This window comes from Chiloscyllium plagiosum, unplaced genomic scaffold (assembly GCF_037043375.1).
Source record: "Chiloscyllium plagiosum isolate Xiang-an unplaced genomic scaffold, Cpla_swu_hap1 HiC_scaffold_19, whole genome shotgun sequence".
Lineage (NCBI taxonomy): Eukaryota > Metazoa > Chordata > Chondrichthyes > Orectolobiformes > Hemiscylliidae > Chiloscyllium > Chiloscyllium plagiosum.
The window spans coordinates 26100960-26124320 of NW_028270157.1; the positions used below are offsets into that span (position 1 = coordinate 26100960).

Below are 23361 nucleotides of genomic sequence, written 5' to 3' on the forward strand. Positions count from 1 at the left end.
AAAAGGAGATCAATGAGTAGCAGGTCAAGACAGGGGAATGGCATGAAGCAGCCACCATCCCTGCCCTACATCCAGTCCCTCAATGGTGTGAATGGATTCATGCAGATTGAGGAGCCAGCCCCAAAATTGATAGCTCAGCTACACTGGCTTACCAGCCAGGTGGGCTGACATGTTCTCATCCTTCACTGAATATTATTTACATTTTAGACCACTGCTACACCACTGTGAAAGATGCCTACTGCTCCATCCCCCGCCCTCATTTTGGAACAATGCCGTGTTTCTTCTACAGGCAAAAGCTCAAGCAGGAGACCCCCTCGTGGATACAGGTCCAGTGCTGGTCGAATAAGGCAGAGGATCAACTCCGGTTCTGTCTGGAATCAGCTGACTGGGCCATGTTCAAACAGTCCACAGGTACCTTGGTTGAGTATGCCACCACCATCACAGACTTTATCAGCAAGTATATGGAGGACTGCATACCAAGGAAGTCTATCTGGGTGTTCCCCAGCAGGAAACCCTGGATGAATCAGGACATACAGAACCTGCTCAAAACCAGGCTTGAGGCCTTCAGATCAGGAGACCCACTCAAATATAAGGAATCCAAGGACCTTCATAGAGCCTTTAAGATGGCTAAGGACCAATACCGATCCATAATTGAGACTATAGTTTGGACCAAAATAGAGCTCCATAGTTGATGAAATCTCAGATGGCAACGAAACAAACTACAGACAGGAGGTGGAAGACCTGGAAAAATGATGCACTGAGAACAACCTAGCTCTCAATGCCGGCAAAGCCAAGGAACTCATTATTGACTTTCGGCGGGACGTTATTCATGCCCCCCTACACATTAACAGCATAGAGATGGAACGAATGGAGAGTGTCAAGTTCTGGGAGTGGTTATCAGCAATAAGCTTTCTTGGACTCTTCATGTGGACACACTGGTTACAAAGGCCCAACAACATCTCTTCTTCTTCAGGCAGCTGAGGAAATTTGGCATGATGGCAAATACCCTTGCTAACTTTTACAGGTGCACCATCGAGAGCATTCTGTCTGGATGTATCACTACCTGGTATGGCAAAAGTACAATTCAAGTTTGGAGACGGTTACAGCGAGTGGTGAACTCCGCCCAGACAATCACAAAGGCCAACCTCCCATCTATAGAATCCATCTACCAGGCCCTCCGTCAAGGAAAGGCCGCCAGCATTCTCAAAGATCCATCCCATCCTGGCAATGTTTTTCTACAACCTCTACCATCAGGGAGAAGCCTGAACACACGCACCAGTTGGTTTAAAACAGTTTCTATCCTACTGTTGTGAGAATACTGATTGGACTCACAAACTCTTAACATACGCCTTTACCTGTGTTTTTGTTTTTGCCGCTGTTTACTTATTATTTACTTATCTATGCTACTTAACTAAGTGATATGCCCGTATTGCTTGCAAGACAAAGCTTTTCACTGTGCCTCGGTACACGTGACAATAAATTCAATTCAATTCAATTTATTTTGACCACTAAAGGGGCTCACTTGGCTTTGGGGTGGGAAGGTCCACCTTGACCCTAATGTCTAATAAAGGCAGGAAGATGGTGAGATTCTGAGATACCACCATCTCATCTAACTAGGTTTCCAGCCCACCTCAGGCTCACCACCTCCAGGACGAGAAAATTCCACCCATGGGCTAAAATTTTGTTAAGAAGTGCATTATGTCATTCCTTGTCAAATGACTTTGAAACTTCCACAAAGACTGCCCTCATCAACTCTCTATTTTACAGAAGAACTTAATCAGTTAGTCAAATATTAGTTGTTTTTACTAAGCCCACGTATGTCCAACTGTTAATTCATTATGCAACGGATTGCTGTTCTAATGTTAATGCTTGACTTACATGCAGTTATGTCCCTTAACTGTTTTCCTCTTTTTCCAACAGGGACATAATGTTTGCAATTCTCCAATCCTGCAACACCACTGCATTATCCAAGCAGGATTGGAAGCCTGCAAGTCACAATTCCCATTCTTACTTCCCACAACAGCCTTAGATGCATCCCATCTAGAGAAGTTCTACATTGAAAAGTGACAATACATCTTCTTAATTTGTTTTATTCTATGCAGTTCCACTACCATTTCCTCTTTTACAGCGACATTACTAACATCTTCATTTCTCGTGAAGATAAATACAAAGTAATTATTTAGCATCTCAACCGTTCTGCCTTTGCAGCTGATGTCTTTGCACCGTCTTTAGCCCCACCCTTTCTGTGACTACGTATACATCTTTAAAATGTTTCTGAGTTCCTTTTTTTATGTTAGCCACTATTATTCTCTAATAAGAAATAACTACTGTTGCTTGATTGGCTAATAATGATTTCCAGACTTCTTTAACAATCTTTCAAGGCTTTATTTCCTACTGAGCATCATTAAGCAGGCTTATGATTCAGATTGTCTGAAATTATTTTTCAATCCAGATGATTTGCAATATGCCCATAGGGCATGGAGATGGCAGGGGGTAGCACACCATCCAAAAGCCAGCTGCTAGTCTTGGTCAAACACAGGCACAGAACAGCTGCATGCGTGAGTGCAGCACATTGGTCCCTGTATAGAACTTTTCATGAGGGAATAGGGTTGTGTGCCCACAATTCACAATTTTGCCCCAGGATGGTACAGTATTTAATAGAAACCACACAAGTTTTAAAATGCAACATTCTTTACATAATTAGACACAGAAATCAATGTTTTGTCCAAGCTGCCAAACATGTCTTCCTATCTTTACAAACTCCTTTATCCCTACATTCCAGCTAAACTGGCAGATTTTCAAATTTGATGCCCTGTTGGATCTATGTCCCTGCTCCGTCATTCTCCCCCTCTCTCCACCCTTCTTGCTCCGCCCATCAACGAGAAAAAATTTCAATCATCTTATCCTATTCTCTGAAACTTCTCCTCAAATACTTTTGAAATAGCACTGAAATTGCTGGAGATACTCAATAGGTCTGGCTGCATCTGTGAAGAGGAGAAAGTGAAGACAGCAGATGCTGGAGATCAGAGTCGAAAAGTGTGGCACTGGAAAAGCACAGCAGGTCAGGCAGCATCCTGATGAAGGGCTTATGCCTGACACATCGATTCTCCTGCTCCTCAGATGCTGCCTGACTTGCTGTGCTTTTCCAGCACAACAGTTTTCGATTCTGCACCTGTGAGGAGGAAACAGAATTAACATTTTGAGTCCAGTGACCTTTCTGTAGAACTGATTCAGATTCTGTTACTTGGACTCAAAACATTAACTCTACTTTCTCTCCACAGATGCAATCAGACCCACTGAGTTTCTCCAACAATTTCTGTTTTTAGTTCAAATGCAGTTCTTTATTTTATTTATAACAAATCCTTTTGCTTTGGTTCTGATCAAGTCGCATGTCGAGTATTGCATTTAGTGTTGGGCAGTGAATTGCAGGAAAGATAATTTGCCTTTTCAAGGGAGCACAGCAGAAATTAATTTGACTGTTAGAAAGGCTTAAAGAGGTTATGAGGTTAGATTGCATCAAGTTAATTTGTATTTTTGTGAATTTATAAGCGGTGATCTAATTATGGTGTTTGAAATGAAATAGTCACAATTTCTCAGTATCTCTGGTGAGAGAGTGTGCACTAGGGCAAAGGGCAATAGTCTTCAAATTTAGGTTAGCTACTCAGCAGTCAAATGAGGAAGCACTTTTTTCACCCAGAGGGTAATGAAAATCTGAAATTCTCTTCATTAAAACGAATATGATCAGTGAACTTGTCAAAATGATCAATATTGAGTTCAATGGATGTATTTCAATAAGGCTATCAAGGGGTATGGTGCAATAGAAATAAAATAAAGTTGAGTTATAGATCAGACCTTGTACGTAAAGGATGTTCAAATGGGTGAATGGCCACTCATGTAACTTTGCTTCAATTATATTTTTGTCTCACTTTAGTAGCGTTATCAAAACCTATCTTTTTAAACTTGTTATTGGTCAAGTCTCCTAACAGTTCTGCCACAGCTAAGTGCATTCTCTCCTCTGTAAGGTACAGAAGACTTTCTTAGACAAAAGGCGCTATATAAATCAATCATGGGGATGGACATACTCTGGGCTATTTGTTTTTCGCAGTGCATGTATCAAGTCCAATGAAAATGGCTTAAAATGATCAGGTAGACGTAACTCAGGCAATGCAGACTTCAATCAACATCAAAAATAGAAATTGCTGGAAAAACTCAACTTCTGCAGTACTATGCTTTCTTTTATTTAGTGTTCTAGTGTTGAAAGCACTGTAAAGTAAATCGAGTAAACATTTGAATGGCTGATGTGAAGCAGAAGGGTCAATCAACCCAAAACATTAATTCTGATTTCTCTCCACAGATGCTGCCAGACCTGCTGAGCTTTCCAGCAATTTCTATTTTCTGTTTTTGTTCAAGCACCAGAACAATGGTTCCTAAAGATTCAATTCGATCCTATTGAAGAGCTTTGTTAATAATGCCATCGAGCCACTATTTTATTGTAAAATAACCTTGGAACTGGGAAGAATTCTCTTAAAGGCCTTCTCTTAGCTTGGTGGACTCCATCAGAATTTAATTTGTCCGAATGATTTTGTGCTTTATAAAACAAAATTAGACTAAGCAAACCTTCTCAAAATAGCATGTACAGTGGTGAAAATTGGACTTAGCCTCCTGCTAACAGAGCTCAAACTTCTTGAAGATTAAAAAAAAATTCTTGGAGAAGTACTTGCATAAACGAGTAGAGCAAATTGAGTTTTTAAAGGATAACTCCAAACTTAGAAAGTGAAATACAGTTATAATAAATTATCGAAAGTAATGAATTCCTTTTTAAAAATCACAATATTCTTAGGTCTGAGATGTTAATCAGCAGAACAGATGATGATGCATTGTAATGAAGAACCAAAGCACAATAATATTTAACAGAGACCTGAGAATCACCTCAGTAATCAGCTCAAATCTCATTAAAGTCGTTTGACAGATGTAGTAAAGTGTTTAACTGAGTGGTTTTGATGGATCGTGTAGATTCCATTTTAGAATAGGTTTAGATTATCTACAGAAGAAACTTGTCTGATGAGTTGAGCAACCACTTTATTCAATGCTTCTTTACATAGTTATGAGTGGATATTAGTTGAAACTTTATTGCTGGAACAGCACAGCAGGTCAGGCAGCATCCAGGGAACAGGAGATTCGACGTTTCGGGCACAGGCCCTTCAGGGCCTGCTGTGCTGTTCCAGCAATAAAGTTTCAACTTTGATCTCCAGCATCTGCAGACCTCACTTTCTCCATGAGTGGATATTACCATCAGTAATAATAGTGAATACATACTTTAGATCTTTAATTTATATATCTTTTACCTTTGTTATTTTAAAGAGAGACACTGAGTTATTTCATCTTAACAGGCTAATATCTGCATAAAAATAGCATGGGAAATAACATAATAGAAATATTTAATGCTAATGCCATAAACAATAATCACTAGCCTCAGTATCTGAAAATCAAAGAATATATAATGAACACCAAGGTTTTTAAGTCACTGTCCCAAAGGCAGTTGGCCTTTATGGCGTGTGAGGAGAAAGTTAACTTGAATTGACCCAGATTTGGAATTAAACAATATTTTTGTTTTGCAAACATCCTCCCAAAGCGATTCATCTCATAGTGTTCAGATATTCTATTTTAATGCAGTGAGTGTACATGCACTTTCTTGATTTAAAAAAAAGTCATGATACTATCAGCAGCCTGCTCGAAATTTCAAACGAAGACCAACCCTAGTGTTTTGTAAAACCACAAGCTTTCCAATCTGCAGACGGTGGGTTTGAGGAAATGGTGTTCTTTAAAGAATCAGTGCAATCAGTTGATTTGGTAAGAAGCCTGATTTACTTTTGATTGTGGCATCAGCAGGACCTGACTGTAAAGAAGTGAACAGATCTGTTTTGACAGCTTTGTTCAAAATTATACAAAAATTTTCATAAAACACACAAGTCTAACTTATATTTTTATGCAAAATGATACCCATAATTTGCAACCCCCTCTGCCTGTACAGAAATGCATTTGAAAATAAATCAACCTCCAAAACCATAAGAGTATATGTTTCCTCCAGCATATCAATTCCCAACTTAAATGACCAAATATCGTCATTGTGGTAGTTGCAGCATTAAGCTCTAATCAAGGGTATGTAGGAAGAACATAGGTTTTCTGATCATTTCTTTGAGAGAACTTCCAAAAGCAATACAGAATATCCAAAATGCTGTGTCTAAAATGGGGGGAAAGAAAATCACGAAGGACTTTATGCAATTACTGTCTAGACACCATATGGAATAATAGTCTTAATGCTATGATGAGTACTTTCCATGGAAACAATTAGAATGCAGACTTCATGTATGTATTTCACATACAAGACACTAACAATAATAATTATTTAAAAACTTGGTTGCAACATGTTATAATGTCATTACATAGATTTAGCTATTGCAAAATTTGATTTTGTGGCCTTTTAATAAGATACTATTAATATTTTATGTGATTAGTAAAAGTACAGTAAGTCCAAAGTTCCATTACTACTAGAGAAACAATATTAATCTAATTGTACTTATGGTGCCGCAATCCTAGATTAAGGATGCTTATATGCAGAAATATTGAAGTCAGATGATAGTGCAAGACAAATTCCTCATGAATGGGACAAAACAAATTGCACAGATGCAACGGTGCAATAACAAAACAAAAATCTCAGCATAATTAACCTTAATTTTAGGTTGAAGCAGAAACCCTTTAAGACTTTGAGAGCTGGGAGGACAGGTGTACTAACCTCAGCATCCTTGGAATAGCTAATAACACTAGTGGAGGCCATGATCATCTGAAACCAACTCTAGGCCAGCCACACTCTTAGGATGTTTGAATTCCAACTGCCAAAGCAAATCTTCTTCACCTAACTTAAGGAATGTATTCAAATGAGATGAGGACAAAGGAATTACCTCCCTGAAAGTGTCCCTCAAGAATTGCAACATAGATGTCGATGAATGGGAGACCCTCATTCAAAAGAAACTGACTTAGAGGAGACTCCTCTACAAAGGGACACAATTCTTCAAGAACATCTGTGAGCAAGAGGAAGTATGGAAAAGGAACCGGAGAAAGGAATGCCAATGCTCTTAAGGCCAAGGACCACATTCACGTTTTGGAGATACCTACCAAAGCTTTTGTCAGAGCTGCAGCTCTAGCATCAGGCTCATGCTCACAGAACCCATGACCAGTGATATGGAATTTGTTAGGTCGTCAATTATACTCATTAGCGAGTAATTGTTGACGACGACTGTCTGCCATGATAATGTCACTTAAACTAATAGATGATGTAGCTGCTAAACATAAAGTTAAGCACTAAAGTGTGCCACACGCCTAACGTAAAGGTCTCCAAATGACTGCATGAGTGGCAGAATCGGTGATAAATTTAAAGTCCCAAAAGTCAAACAATACCTAGCTGGAGTGAGACAAAAAAGATATATCTTTGGTTATTGAGCTTACTGAATATTTAGCTTTCTCTATTAATCATTGTATAATTAATCAGTCTAAGGTGCTAAATTAGAGGTAGAATTTTGATTCTGTAATTTTGAAATTTTTTTAATCCTACTATAGTCTGTACTTTCTTTATTTTGTGTATGAAGTTAGCTCAATGGTCCATATTAAATTATCAAATCAATTCAACTGTTTAGTTCAAGAAAGTAATCAAGTAACTAGCCTGGTGCCACATTGCATTAGCACACTGACATGTTGCACCACAGAATCGAAACATATGAAATTTATTTTGTGATTGTTTATGTAAGGATTTTCAATCCAGCCAAGCTGTCCGGAGTGGCACAAAGCAGAGACACAGAGGTGCAGAATAATGACGAAAAAATGAGTTAATACTAATGCACCTATTGTGTTGGATGATTCTAAGTAGCACAGGTAGGAGAAACAGGCCTCCTGTACTCGTCTCGGCAGACATGTATAATAGCTTAAAAATGTGTTGCTGGAAAAGCGCAGCAGGTCAGGCAGCATCAAAGGAGAAGGAGAATCGACGTTTCGGGCATAAGCCCTTCTTCAGGAATGAGGAGGGTGTGCCAAGCAGGCTAATATAAAAGGTAGGGAGGACGGACTTGGGGGAAGGGCGTTGGGAATCAAATGCATTGAAAACTTATATATAAAAAAAAGGAAATGAGGAACTTTTGTACCTAATTTAGGTTTCTTATCTTAAAACCTAGTGTTAGAGTTTGTAATCAAAATTTGTCAGCTCATGATTAGTTGGTAACACTCTCATCTGTGAAGCAAAAACTTCTGGATTCAATTCCTACTCCAGTACATGAGCAAAAGAATCAAGACTGACTTGTCAGTACAGTACCAAGCAGGTGGCGATACCTGATGACTGACAATTTCACCAGATTTCCTTTTGTGAGAAAAATCAAAGTTATGACCGCAGCAATAATTGTTGGTATATTAACTATCATTTTCTGCTTGTTTGGTGTTCCTCAACAAATTTTATGCAAGACTGGTCCCCACACCGCACCTTCGAAGATGTGTGAAGGAAATAGAATATTCCTTTCCTCATTATTCTCAATCGAGTGATATTGCAGAATACACATCACATACAGTGAAACAAAGAAATATTAAATGCAAAGCTACTTGATAAGATTTTTAGGTAATTATTTCAAATCTATAAGCCACCCGACAAAGCAATGGTTTATCCTCCCCAGTAGCTTGTATGTTTGTAAGACAGATCCACATATTTCTCTTATCACATTCTCTGACCATTCAACCACATGTGCATAATGCGTTTTTGAAAAAATTGAGAAAATGGTGCCAGAGCATGATCAACTTGCATACGGACACTTAACCCAACTTGAATCAGGACAAAGCGTTGGATTTCTTTTCTCTTTGTTCAAATATGTGAGTTTGTGAAAAGATACTACAATATTGTTTACAGCGCAGATCATCTAACATTCTCTACAAAATTAGTAATTATATAAGGACTTGATCTGGTCATGTAGTACATCCACCAAAACGTTATCTCAATGTATAAAGATTGGCGTATATCCTTGCTTATATTGATCAGAACTCATTTCCTATCTTCAAGGAGAAAAAGGTGAATGCTGCATTATTGCACAGATTGCAGCCTTTGAGACAGCTAAATGACAATACAATATGTGAAACTCTGGAATGAAAGGTACCCATCTTACTGTCTGTGCATTCAGTTGATAATCAACCTGTTTGTCAGTCTAACAGTCAACTATATATATAATGTAATAGTAATCTAAGTAATTATATAACAAAATATAAAGATAAGTAAGTATAAGCAGACGGGAACCTTGCGAATCTATGTACAACAAGGTCCCATACACAGGATGTCAATGCAAGTTTAACAATAGTATTTTGCACTATCCTGTCTTTCCTTAGTAAAATCTGGTGGAACAGTCAAAGAGATCAGAACAGCTAAGTAGTCAAAGAATTATGGGATATTTCTAGCTCAGATTCTCCCTTCCATCTACCAATCCACCCATCCCAAGGTTTACAATATCATCAAACTTAAATCTACCTACCCACTACCCAGTTGGTAGTATACAGTGGAGCACTTGTAAAAATGTTTTTGAAAGGCTTGGACCTCAAAATGGACAGCCCACTTGAAGAACTAGTCTCTATCATTCACATGTTCATTATCTGGATTCCGTATAATATGTTTTGATGCTGGTAAAATATCCATTCTTTCTTATCCAATGTAACAGAATACAATGCTCTAAGGGAATATTAGATTAATGCATAAAGGAGACAGAAGTAGAAGGATAAGTTGTTGTTTAAGTTTAAGAAAATGGAAGGGGCTCATGTGCAACATACAGGATAACATCAACTAGTTGGGCTGAATGGTCTGCTTCTGTGCTGTAAAATACGACACAGTGGTAGATTGGCAGTTGCAGTCTCCAAAACAATTCTAAAGTTACCTTAATTTTATTCAACCATCAAAATAAAACTTCCTGGCCAATTAACCACGATGGTGCAAGTTCTGCCAGATTGTGCAGGTGTGAGCTTTTTCCAACACCTTTAATCTTCTGCTTTCAAACTCCTTTGCCCTCATCCTTTTAACTGCATTACATTATAAATACAATGGGTATGAAATTAAATCAAGAACAATGCCTTCCATCCTAAGAATTTTCCTTTAGCTAACAAAACAAATATAATTTAATTTAGTTATTTCACTTAAAGGTATCCTATAAGTAGACGTTTTATTTTCCTCTACTAATCACTTTTACTTCCATCACTGCACCCAGCATCATTCACATCAATAAGATTCCTTCTTAAATTCTGGTTTTACCCATGCCTAAATGAAAACCACAATATAGAAGATTGGAAATTTTAACTCTTCAAGGTTGAATCACTTCACTTTGTTTTAACAAATTAAAGATGCATCAGGAGTTACACAATTATACAATGAAACCATTTAATTCCAGTTCATTTGTGCTATGGTTGGGGGTTGGTTTAATTCAGTTGACTGGATGGTTGATTTGTGAAGCAGTGTGATACCAACAACATGGGTTCAATCTCCACACCAGCTGAGGTTGCAATGAAGAACTCTCAACCTCTCCCCTCACCTGAGACATGGTGGCCCTCTGGTTAAATCACCACCAGTTGTGTCTCTCTAATGAGAGAGCAACCATATGATGACTTGATATACAGTCAGCAACTGTAAAATGCAAAGCTGATAGGAACAAACACAATGCAAATTGCCGTGCAAGGTAATAATGAAGTTTAAAACTTTAATCATGCCAAAATTGCACCAATTTTCATTGTCAAGTTGTGAGCCTTAGTACTGTAAATTCTCTTCAAATCATCATTCTTGTACAAATATATCGACAGTATAGAGCATTTCAAAATCTTTGTCACATCTCCATTGAAAGAGACAAAAAAGTGTTCTTTGACATTGTCAAATGTGCTAAAGTACACATAAGAAAGTCCGATTAACTTAGCCCTAACTTAGTCATTCTCGTGCTTTTCTCATGGCAAAATATTCATTATTTTGTAAATTGGGATGATGCAATTGTTAAGGGTATAAGTGAAACCAATTTGGGCAAATATTGGTGACCAGCAGCTCACATAAAATGGGATTTGAAAACATACAAATTTGGAGTAGGCATAGGCCATTTAGCTACTTGACCCTTCTCCACCATTCAATGACATCAAAGTTGATCTTCTACCTTAACCAACTGAATTAGGGCATCAGCTGTTGCTCAGTTAGTAATGCAATTACCTACAAGTCAAAATGTTTATGGTTTAATTCCCAACCAAAATTTGGACACAGAATTAAATTCAGTGTTGCTATACTGTTGGAGGTGTCTCTTGGTGGGCATAAAAGAACCACTGAATTATATACCTGGTGTTCTGGGATAATAAATATTCATTACTTATCCCTCAAGCAACAACAGATTATCTGATCATCATTGCTGTGTTATATGCTGTGTACAAGCAGTCTACTCTATTTCCTACATTACAATAATGATTGTTCCTCAATGGTTGCAAAACAGTTTGGGATATTTGCTAACTTTGAAAGATGCACTATAAATGCAAGCCCATCTTTTCTTTGACCCTGCTGTCCCATTCTTGATTCACTTAATTCCCAAAACACAATCAATCTCAAACTTGAATGTAGTTGATGACTGAGTATCCTTAAGCCTCTGCACTAGAGAGCCCCAAAGATTCGGAAACTTCATAGTCATCTCCTTAGCTCCACATCCCACTAAATGGTTGACCCCTTATCCTTAACGTATGACAGCTAATCCTAGAGTCTCCGGAAGATGAGCTCTGATAAGCAGCAACACACACGTACTATTAGGCTGTCCAAGAATTTCACTACCCACAGTCAACAAAAAGGCTGTCTTTCAGAAGGTGCACCAATGTTAATATTACTGTAATGACTTCAGTTGAAATTTAACTGCAGAACCACATTCATATCTGATTCCTCAGGATGCACTGGACCCAGAAGTGGACCTGAGCACCACACCCATCGATGTACTCAATACCCTGGCTCCAACCATCACCTCAATAGTTGATGGATTCACATCTGAAAGTTATGGCCCTTCCCTCATTGAGACTAAGGCCAAGTAAAAGGGATTGGAAATGTCTGAATTGGTTTTAATTTGGAACTTGAGTGTTGAAAGCTAAAATATATGAAACAAAGGCCTGAAGCAGCCTGGATTTTCTATTTGCAATTTCTTCCTACATATAGCGCATTATGATCACTTAGTATCACAACTTAAATTGATTTTTAGGATACTTCTACTAAATGAATAATTCTTTACTAAGTCCGTACAGAATAATCTATGGAACAAAAGCAGATGAGTCAATTTTAACGTTTTGTTTTCCAACTGGAGTTTATCTACCAGCTCCACCATTACTGGTCAAAGTGTGGAAGATGTTTAGCCTTCACATATTTCCTATTTCATTACTTCACAGAGGACTTTCTGTAGGTCTATTTGTAAAAGAAAGACATATTCATAAAAATTTGAGTTCAGGATCTCAAGACACATTGAAGTATTTTATAGCAAATAAAGTATTTTTGAAAACTCATCAATTGTTGTAATGTTGGAGAATGGTCATCCAATTTCTGCACAGGAAAGGCACACAAACAGCAATATGATAGTGGCCAGATAACCTGTTCTTAGGTGCTTTTGAGAGATAAATATCATCCAGGACACTAGAGAAGACTTCCTATTCCATATCAAAATAATGATACAGGACATTTTACCCCTGCTGGAGAGGGCAAATGAGCTCACGTAAATAAGCTCCCAATCCACAGCAGACTGAAAGGGGATCCATTCCATGTCACTTTAGTAGTTTTACTGTGTCCTAAGAAAGAAGCAGTGCAAGAATGGACAAAATTAGAACATTTAGACAGTACAGTAATAACATAATATGACAGAAACTTAGAAACTTCTTTTGAATATATCTGGGTCGCACTTAAACCAGGATTGCTCCTATCCAGCATTAACATCCTTAACTTTAAGACCCAATGAATAATAGAAGTTGTCTGAATACAAGATGATTCTTGATCAAAAACACTACTGTCATGTCAAGTTCATTTTTATCAATAATTCACAGAAGCAAAATACTTTCCTTAACTACAAATGTGGCAGGTGTATAAATCACATCCTGTTCAATTAGATTTTAGAAAAAGCTTGTCCTCTTAACAAGTGGGCTTGAGGAGATAATCTATGATAGTGCAAGGATAATTGAGCTCAATAACCAATCATACACTCGATTTGATGAACATCAAGTTCTTTGGAGCACTACCGTGCTACTGTATCCCCATTACTCTGTTCCACTGTTTCAAAAGCAATTGCCAGTGGATTTTATTCCAGAATCCAAACAATCCACCTGGGAACATCAGTTAAAATCATTAGGTCTGTAAAGAACAGCTGAGAACAAGCAGTCTCTTTCCAGTTGTCTTCCTCTGTACCTTGAGTGGAATAATTATGGAAAAGGGTTGCTACAATACAATGACTGAATAAATCAAAGTTCTTTTTGTTAGATAGATTCTGGGATTTTAAGTGGTGTTTTTGGGTAGCATTCCCGTTTCCATCCATTGAATTACTGTCATTCAGTAAATTATATTCAGTTTGTATTATGGAGAATTCCAAATTTTTTACCAGTGTTTAGGGATTGCATTCCATGCATTTTTCCATGAAAACTGGCTACCAGTGGCCTTGGTTATAGTGAAAAAATTGGCTGTTGCTTTGTTGTAATGCTGTGTTGAAGTATAATTATATACTTCAACCAACCAAATTTTACTCAGGTTTTTAAAATCATTGTTTTCAAATCCAAACACGTGATATTGGAAGAGTCAAGAATAGAATTACACACATTTTGATTCAGATAATTGTTCCTTTGATGTGCCCAATAATAGATATCTTTCTAATTCGTATAAATAAACTTTGGGTCTGCAAATAGCTTAACAGAAAGGATTCTGAACACATAATTTGTTACATCCTGTCTTTTATCAGCCTTCCTAAATGATATTACCAAGCAGCTCTTAATACATGCGTGGTTCTCAATTAGTAATGTAACTATGAAAAAGACTTCTTGAGCTGTTTAATATGTTCTTCAATGGACTTTTCCTGCTGGAATTTCCAATTACTCTCACAAGTAATTGCTTAAAAAATATTTGGGCTAAAGAGATTGTTGAGCCCTTGCCTTAAGAAGTGAGATCTTAGTTAAAAACATCATTATGTCTACTTCTAAACAGATGTTAAAAGTAATTCCTAGTTTAGAGGAAAGACAGACTAATGTGAGATGCATGACCATTTTTCTCACATATTTTGGAAATGGAGTGTAGTTATTATCAAGAATTTACAATATACTAAATGGTTTGTTCAATCATAGAAGTTGCTTATTGGGCACAATAGCAAACAACAACTCTGGATTCATTACAGTTGATTTAGTATTAAATATCCCTAACCTCTCAAATTTTGCTCATCCTCTATTCAGTTGGGCAATTTTAAAAGGAAATGATGCACTGACTTTGCTATTTATTTGCATTAAATCTGAAGAAATGTTGTCAATGTTTTAGCATGACTTCTCTAGCACCTGGGAAACCAGAGAAGAAACAGCATCACAAACGGAAGGAAAATGAGAAAAATAACAAAATCTTTCTAATTATGTCAAAATTTACTACTTGTATTATCACAGCTGACAGGAATATTGATAAAGCACCCATCTAATTTCTGTTGTTGGCTGAAATGTTTGCTTCAAAGTACCAAGGTTACTACCAAGATGTCTGATCTAGATGAAACATAACAAATCACTTAACATAAGCTTCCAAAAAACTGTTGCTTGAGAATAACAAAATATTGCATTAGCACGCAATAATTCTCTAATGATTTGCTATATAGGTCACTAGAACAGACAGGAGTTTACATTGTCAGCTTGCTGATATTTTTAGCATATCCACATTTCCAGATTTCAACTTTAAATTTAAATGGGTGGCAATTAAATATGACAACTCTTTTAATTATAAAAAGAAATGTTGAGGTTTTGTGTTATCATAATACTCCTTTTTAGAAATGTTATCCTTTAATTCTTTTATCAACAATTTCAATTACTGCAGATTAGCAAAGATCACATGGAATACAGCTTAAAATGTATCTGCAAATGACCAAGAATTATCTCGCTTTACAAAATGCAAATGTCTTCACAATGTGGTGACCTAGCAATGATTGCATATTGGTATAGTTCAGAAGCCTGCAGCTCCATGCTGAGCTCAGCCTTAAAACAATTAATCTGTATCACTGTTAGACTGTTGATAGACATCTCAATATATACTTCTAATTTAAAGTTGTCTTTGATACAAATTCATACAAATCAGATGGCCGTGTTGTTGAATCTGACCTGCTCTTCCATGCTAGTCAAACTCTTAACTACAGCATGCAAACAGGTAGGCAGCTTGATACAACTCAATATATGCCCTGATTCAAAATGCTTGAATGACCGGCTTAATTTCATAAAGTCTAATCTGAAAAGAATTCAATCTACCATGCCAGCAGTGCAAAATTACATCATTGAAAACAAGAATTAAATGGTAAGGAATCATGAACAGTTTACTTGTTAACAAGGTGTTACCAAATAGTCTCTGAATAATCTTATTCAATGTAATTTTGAATAGACTTTTGAGAGGGGAATGTAAGTCTCTTAAACAGTTTCAAATAAAGCATTGTTCAAGTCTTGTGATTGTTACACAGCTAAATTATTATGTCTTGATTATATCCAAGAACTGAATTTATAATATATGTGACAGGAATTAAATTTAGCTCCTAGATTTCAGAGATTGGAACTTTCAGCAGTATCTTGATTCAGAAATCAAGGATAGTTGTTGAGTATTGCAAGAAATAAACATATAATCCATTATTTGAATGTCTTTCACAAGAAGGATTATAGGAAATGCTCTTTATGGGCAACAGCAGCAAGTTAACTGACTACCCCTAATTTGCAATCGCAAAATATTTAAAACATTGCCCACGGCATTATGAATAGATAAGGCTGTACAAACTTTATAATAACTGTCTTCACTTGCAGGATCCATTTGCCTCTATTTAGATTAGATTAGATTACAGTGTGGAAACAGGCCCTTCGGCCCAACAAGTCCACACCGACCCACCGAAGCGAAACCCACCCATTCCCCTACATTTACCCCTTACCTAACACTACGGGCAATTTAGCATGGCCAATTCACCTGACCCTGCACATCTTTGGACTGTGGGAGGAAACCGGAGCACCCGGAGGAAACCCACGCAGACACAGGGAGAACGTGCAAACTCCACACAGTCAGTCGCCTGAGGCGGGAATTGAACCCGGGTCTCTGGCGCTGTGAGGCAGCAGTGCTAACCACTGTGCCACCATGCCGCCCTACTCCACACAGTCAGTTGAATACTTTGTGGCAAACAATAGCATTTTGGGAAGAGTTGGACTGTTATCAATTCAAGAGATGGGCACACGATTGATTGTTGTACAAGATTTGCACGCTTAATCCTCAAATTGAGAGAGACTAGTTCTTCACACAAGGAAAATACTCTGAATAACTATCAAGAAGTTACAATTGAGGGCTTTAGGTTACAACACAAAGAGAATAAAGCTTAGGCATTTATCAATGCCAGTATACTATCAGTTCAGCATTGTTACAAAGGGTGTTGGATATATATCAATGTGAAAGCAGCAGTTTAATGCTTTCCAATCAGATTCCAGCCTGACTCTTGAGAACATTGAAAATCCAAGAGCAAGACAAGGACATCTGAGATTGGTTGGGCTACTCACAAGTTGTAATATAGCTTCAGTCCTCTAAAAATATGCCTAGGTTGGATTTTGAGGCAGTAATGAGAGCAAAACTGCCGGTATTTGCTGTAAACACTTCTCTGAAATTGAAGCAAATTTGCCCATGCACAGGGAAATGTAAATATCCAGAAGCTGACTTCACTGATTCAATACTTTCCCCTTGGATGTGCTGCTAAAGGCTATCTGAGACCGCAATTAAGTAGTAATTACTGATTAAGCTTTACCTTCTTACGCTATCTGTCTCACTGTCAAAAAAAATTGAAAGCGATGCATCTTGTTGAAGAATCATAACTGGGGTTTTAACTGCATACTTAGTACATAATTATTCTGGAACAGTTCTGAAAACTATTATGAAAAGTGATTTATATATTTATGGAATGTCAGGTTTCTCCATTATGACATCAAACGCTCACACAACTTAATTTTCAAAAAGTTTGTTCATGATATTTCAGTTACTACCATGATCGTGTGCTTATTTTTTCATGTATTTACTTGGCTCTTTATAAAGTCAGAATAGATTAGAAGACGCAGGAGCATAAATAGGCCATTTAGCCCATCAAGACTGCAAAATCATTCATTAAGATCATGGCTGAATTGTTTCTGATCTTGACTCCACTTTCTATGCATGACTTCATAACCCCAGAATTTCTTGTCTGAATCAACCAGTTATCTATTCAGTGATCCAGCCTCCACTGCTTTCTTAAGAAGACAAATCCCGAGACAATAAAATTTGGTCAAAAGTGAAAAAAAGTCAGTGTACTATACTTCCTGGCACACTATCTATCAGACTACTTCAATGTCACTGTCTGCTTACCCTCCAAAATAACATCTCTATTGCTGATCATTTGGAAACCCCCTTGACTTTGCATTTGATTCCAATGAACATTGGGCAAGGAGAAATCTATTGTCACTAGTTTTTTTTGTGGGCAGCTTTCCTGAGGTCAACAAGAAGTGACATTGCTTCAACAGTGACTGTGAAATCCACACCATTCTGTCCATTGAATCACCTGTGTATAATTCAAATGTAGCCACTGCCTTCTACTGTCTCAGTGCATTAAAAAAGCTGCCTGGAAACCAAAGCTCTGAGTATTTCCATAATGCTATTCTCCATGCTTGTCACAATGAACCCAAAAAGAACAAATTGGTATGTATATTCAAAGATTCACAGCATGTAAAATTTGAAGACAATGTAACTTGTAATATGTAGCAGACCCAGAATTTCATTGTGATTCAATGAGTGCAAAGCTGCTTTGTCACTGATTTCAATGTGAGGCATAATGAAATGCATGGCATAACTTGAATATGCCAGATGCATATAACATTTTAGGAATAGTAGCTTCAATATAGTGCCATCCGAAATTCTGTGGTGCTGGTGGTTGTGGGGGGGGGGGGGGGGGGGGGGGGGGGGGGGGGGTGGTGAGGGGTGGGGAGAGGGTTGCCACTGTTCTGGGCAATACTTAAATCTTGTCAAACACTGAAATAGAACATCTGGTGGTATTTAATTTTTTAACATTTATAAAACTAAACATAATAAGACTTGTATTTACGTGGCATTTTTCACAATCACTGATATATCAAAGCACTTTGTAGTCAATAAAATGTTTCTGAAGTGCACTGTTATAATGTAATAAACACAAATGCAAATATGTGCGTAATAAACTCATGGACAATGACCCGATCATCTTTTGTTTAAGCGTTGATTGAAGGATAAATATTAACTTAAAAACTGAAAAACACCCTGCTCTCTTTTACAATAATGCCATGAAACCATTTATATCTACCTAACAGGGACTCAGTTAAACACTTCATCTGGAAGATGGCACCTCAAACAATCCAGAATTCTCTCTGTGCTCAAATTCATGACTTTGTCTTAACAGTATATCTTTGTTGTCAGCATATTGTATGATACTCATTTGTACAGCCAGACTACAGACCTTTTTTTATATTCATTCACGGGATGAGGGCATCACTCACTCGGCCAGCATTTATTGCCTATCCCTAACTGTTACGTGTCAACCACATTGCTATGGGTCTGGAGTCACATACCAGACCAGATAAGGATGGCAGTTTCCTTCCCTAAAGGACATTAGTGACACCAGAATGTTTTTTTTTCCTGACAATCAACAATGGATTCATGGTCATCATTAGGCTCTCAATTTCAGATGCATATCGAATTCAAATTCCACCATCTGCCTTGGCAGGATTTGAACCCAGCTCCCCAGAACATTACCTCGGTCTCTGGACTAACAGTCCAGCAGTAATCCCTAGGTCATTGTCTCACCCAATGTAAATTAAAGCATTTTTCTCCAATGTTCACCTTTTGAATCATAGGACTAAATTACTATCATAAATTAATTGAAAACGTAACACTTCATTGATATGTTGTCAAGTGCATTCATTTTATATGAAATCAGGTGTTACTCTGATGTAAGAGATTATCTTTTGAAATATGAAATATTATTTAACCAGAGAATTGTGGTGAAATATTCACAGTGCTGCATAAGATATGACCATTCACCTCTTTCACTTTCACATGTAAGTTGGCAATGCCCATTAAAAACTCCATAACAATAAAACTAAAGTTCAGGGTTTATTACAACAGTCTACCTTTAGTGGAAAACAGTCTGTAGTCTGGCTGTACAAATGAGTATCATACAATATACCAATTACAAAGGTCTACTGTTAAGTCGAAGTCATAAATTTGAGCACAGACTTGAAGCAATTATAATATATCATATTCACTTTTTTCATAATATTTGACAGGTCTGTTGAATGTCAGCTCGAGGACAATATTCTATTTACAAATTACTTACGCAGCTTTCATAGTCTGAAAAAAATATTCTCTACACTTTCCCTTGACTGTTAGATGAACACTGTGACCTAAATTACCTAACGAAAATTACAGCTCCCACCACCCCCCCCCACCCCACTTAAAAAGAGAACTCCTCAGGAGGTATCTGATTACCTGAATTGAACTGTCATCTTTATAAAACTTCCGAAAATAGTTACAGAAAACAAGTCAGTTAACTTTTAGTCCAAACTTCCAGTGCCCGACTTTCCCTACTGTTAATTCAAAACAATATTCAGCAGGAGGTACTGACAGCAAAAGCTTAAGTGACAAAACATCATGGTCCTGAAATGACTCCATGGGATACCGGCTGACAAACACTTAACTGCCGCTTTGAAATTCTTCTTTCTGCTATTTCAGTGGAACCGTCAACCCATTTGGTTTTAAATGAGTTATTGTAAAAAGGGTAAATTTATTCCAAACCCATCAATGTCGCCAATACAACAGCAGAGAGTGAACATTAAAGTGATATGTCAGGATCCCACGCAGTAGTTCCCGGGCCCATATTTTTGCACCTTGTCTTCAAAATGCTGAGAGTTTGGCGAAAGGCCAGTCACTCTCCTGGTATATGAACTCTCTCTCTCTCACACACACACAAAACCCACCACCGTTCCCCAGCGCCGGCGACTGGGGTGAGTCCATTCTATGGGGTTATACTGAACTGTTGTCTTCAAACACACGTGCTTATTGTACTTGGCGAAGTTCAGGCCAGCTCCCGAGCTGACATTCCTGTTCTTTCTATTTGACCTCGTCGGACTACAGTGCATCAAGCAGGTCCTGCTGGTTTATTACCTAATTTGAAGAAATTCTCCATTGTTTGCAATAGTCGAACGGTTGACCATAGATACATACCGGTCATTTCAATTTCTAATCACTCAAGATGTGCCTCTCTCCTCAGAGAAGACGGTCACACTGTTTTGACAATAATGGATTTCTTTGGCTTATTTATTCTATTACTCGACGTGATAAAATGAGCCTATCAAAGTCCACAGAATTTTAGTGTAAACTCCCTGACCATCATTTTCTTTGTAAAGAAAAAAAGAATGGTTGAGCCTATCTCTGAGCAGCTCACTGTAAACAACGCCAACACGCTGCTGCCTGGAGCTGCCCGGAGCTGCCTGCATCGCTCGCTGTTGGCAATGGTTTCACTTTTGTCAGTTCCATACCCAAGTATTCTCTCTCTCTCTCTCTTTCTCAGACGAATCCTCTAAAAACTGAAGCAGGGGAAAATGTCCCCACTTGACTAAATATCGGTTCTTTTCCCCCGTTTAAGGAAACATTGCAGCACCAACCTCACAGAGTAGCCTGATGAGAGCCGATCAAGCCAATGTACCGTCAGGTCTAGGTCGGTTTAATTTCAATAGAGCGTGAAAACCCTAGACACTGAAGTTTACCCACGCGTGATTGTTTCACATATATTCCAATTAGGCAGCCACTAAATGGTAATCAGATTAAGTCACCGGAAACTGAATTCAACTCAAGATTCACAATAGTGGGGACGCTTTTAATCAATTTCCAACAATACTGCGGTTTCCCCCAATGGAACACCAGCAAAACTGTTAGGTTTAAACAAGGCTTCACAGTTTCTTAGACAACACAACTGACGCCTTGCTTACCAGGTCACATCACTTTAAAAAAATAAATGCATTTAAATGGAAATTATTTCTCTTTTAAATTTGTCAAACAATTTCGGCAAGTGTGCGGATTTCCGTCATCATAGTGAATGCAAAAATGTAAAGGAGGATTCTGTACTCGGAGCCAGTGCAGTTTGACTCCTAACCGGGGGACAGGGATGGGCCATCTTTATCTTATCGCTCTCCCCACCTCCCCCCACCCCAGCCGCCCCCTGCCCAGATTTCACAGCTTCACTGGAACGGCATCTGCAGACTCTCGGGACTCAACCGAGAGTTTTCTCCTCAACCTCGGTCTCATTCCCCTTCCCTGGGAGAGGAATCCCTTCACATACCGATTCAGACCAGGATAGCGGGAACTGTCCCGGCCCAGGCTGGCGGCAGTTTTTCAAGCGATCAGTCAGAAAGTATGAAGAGAGAACAATACCTACCTGTCATCGTAACAGAAGTCAGCACGCAGTGTGTTCAGATATAGGGCAATAGCAACCGCGCTGCACACACATTCAGAAATCATGTCTACTTCAGTATCGCATCGATTCCTCTGTTCACCTCGCTGGCATGGATCCGCATCCTCGGGCTGTTTATATATATATATATATATATATATAGCTGTTGTTTTGCTTTTCCTCTTCCTTTGGCCCCCCCTTTTTAAGTCTGTAACCTCACAGCAGACCGCAAGGTGCTGCTGGTGGCCCCGGGACGTAGACTCGCTGTGCAATCGGTCCGCTACATTTAGCAATCCGCTTTTTCATGTGTGTGTGTGTGGATATAAATATATAAAGGCTGCAAACAGTGAATGAGTGTGTGTGTGTGTGTTGCTGCTTGTAAGAGCGGAGCCGCGTGTGGGGACCCCCGCAGGTAATAGGGCGCATGCGTATAGCCCCGCCCCCTCCTGCCCCTCCTCCCGCCCCTGTCAGTTTCATTTCAGTTTCAGACAGGCAGCTCCGCTGCAGCTTCTGCTCCGTCCGGACTCTCTGTGCTACTGTCACTCAGCAACACTGCACCTGCACCGTGTGCATTAGCTCCGAGGGGGGAAAAATCCCCTCCTCTCCATATGAAATTGCAGCGCTTTAACCTGCCAAAGGGTCTCTTCTCTAAGTAAGATGCGACAACGTGAGATTCAGGCCATGCCCCAGCGTTAACTCTTGATGCGGTGCTGTCGAAGAGAGTTAGAGATTCTCCGCTCATTCTGCTTTTGCAAGGACACGCTTCCCTGGACCATCAATTATTTGCAGTTGATGAATGGCCCCAACTGTCAGCCGCAGTTCAGCCCACGTCAGCATCTGCGATCTGTTTCTTCGAGGGTGTCCCTTTGCAGACTTCCGTCTGTCGTGTGCACTGAACAAGATAAAACCTGATTATTAACTGAATAACTGAGCCCGATATTATTAAAATGAGCATCAAAAGGAAGTTTATGAACGTACCCTGAACATACTTAGGCAGTATCAGGTTAAAACGAATGGATAGGTGGTTTGTCACAGTTAAAGCAGAAAATGTGGGACTTGACACAGATAATCTCTGCTGCTCTCTTCTTGGAGTTAGTCAGAATTGCAGATCTAGAGCTGTGGGCTGAAGTTTTCATCAATATAAAGAAATTGTGAGGCCGTTAGGAATATAGGAATATATCGATGTAGAAGTCAGGTCAGGCCATTTAGCCCTTTGAGCTAGCTCCAATATTCAATAAGATTATGACTGATCTGGTTGTGATCTCAATCTCATTTTCCTGCCTACCCTACCCCACAGCCCATACTCCTTTGTCTATCAAAAACCTCTGTCTCGAGTAAATTCAATAGTACAGCCTTCACCACTTTCCGGGAAAGAGAACTTCGCACGCACACTATCAACACTCAGAGAAGAAAATCTCCTCCTTTCCATCTGAAAGAGAGACTCATTTTTAAACTGTGTCTCCAAGTCCTAGTGTCCCCCATTGGCGTAAACATCCTGCCAGGATCAATAAAGTCACTTCTCATTCTTCTGAACAATGGATACAGGCCCAGCCTCAGAGGATAATCCCTTCACCCCAGGAACCAGGCCAGTCAAACTTCTTGGAATTACTTC

At 38.6% G+C, this 23361-nt stretch overlaps 1 protein-coding gene across 1 annotated transcript in view; it reads right to left on the reverse strand.

Moving 5' to 3' along the window:
* The window catches only part of LOC122559738 (protein O-mannosyl-transferase TMTC2), a 181199-nt gene extending 159065 nt beyond the window's left edge, over window positions 1–22134 (reverse strand). Inside the window, exon 1 of the mRNA XM_043709687.2 lies at window positions 21735–22134. Coding sequence (XP_043565622.1) covers window positions 21735–21817 — 83 coding nt within the window. The 5' untranslated portion in view covers window positions 21818–22134. The remainder of the gene's footprint in view (window positions 1–21734) is intronic.
* Window positions 22135–23361: the final 1227 nt, after the last annotated feature.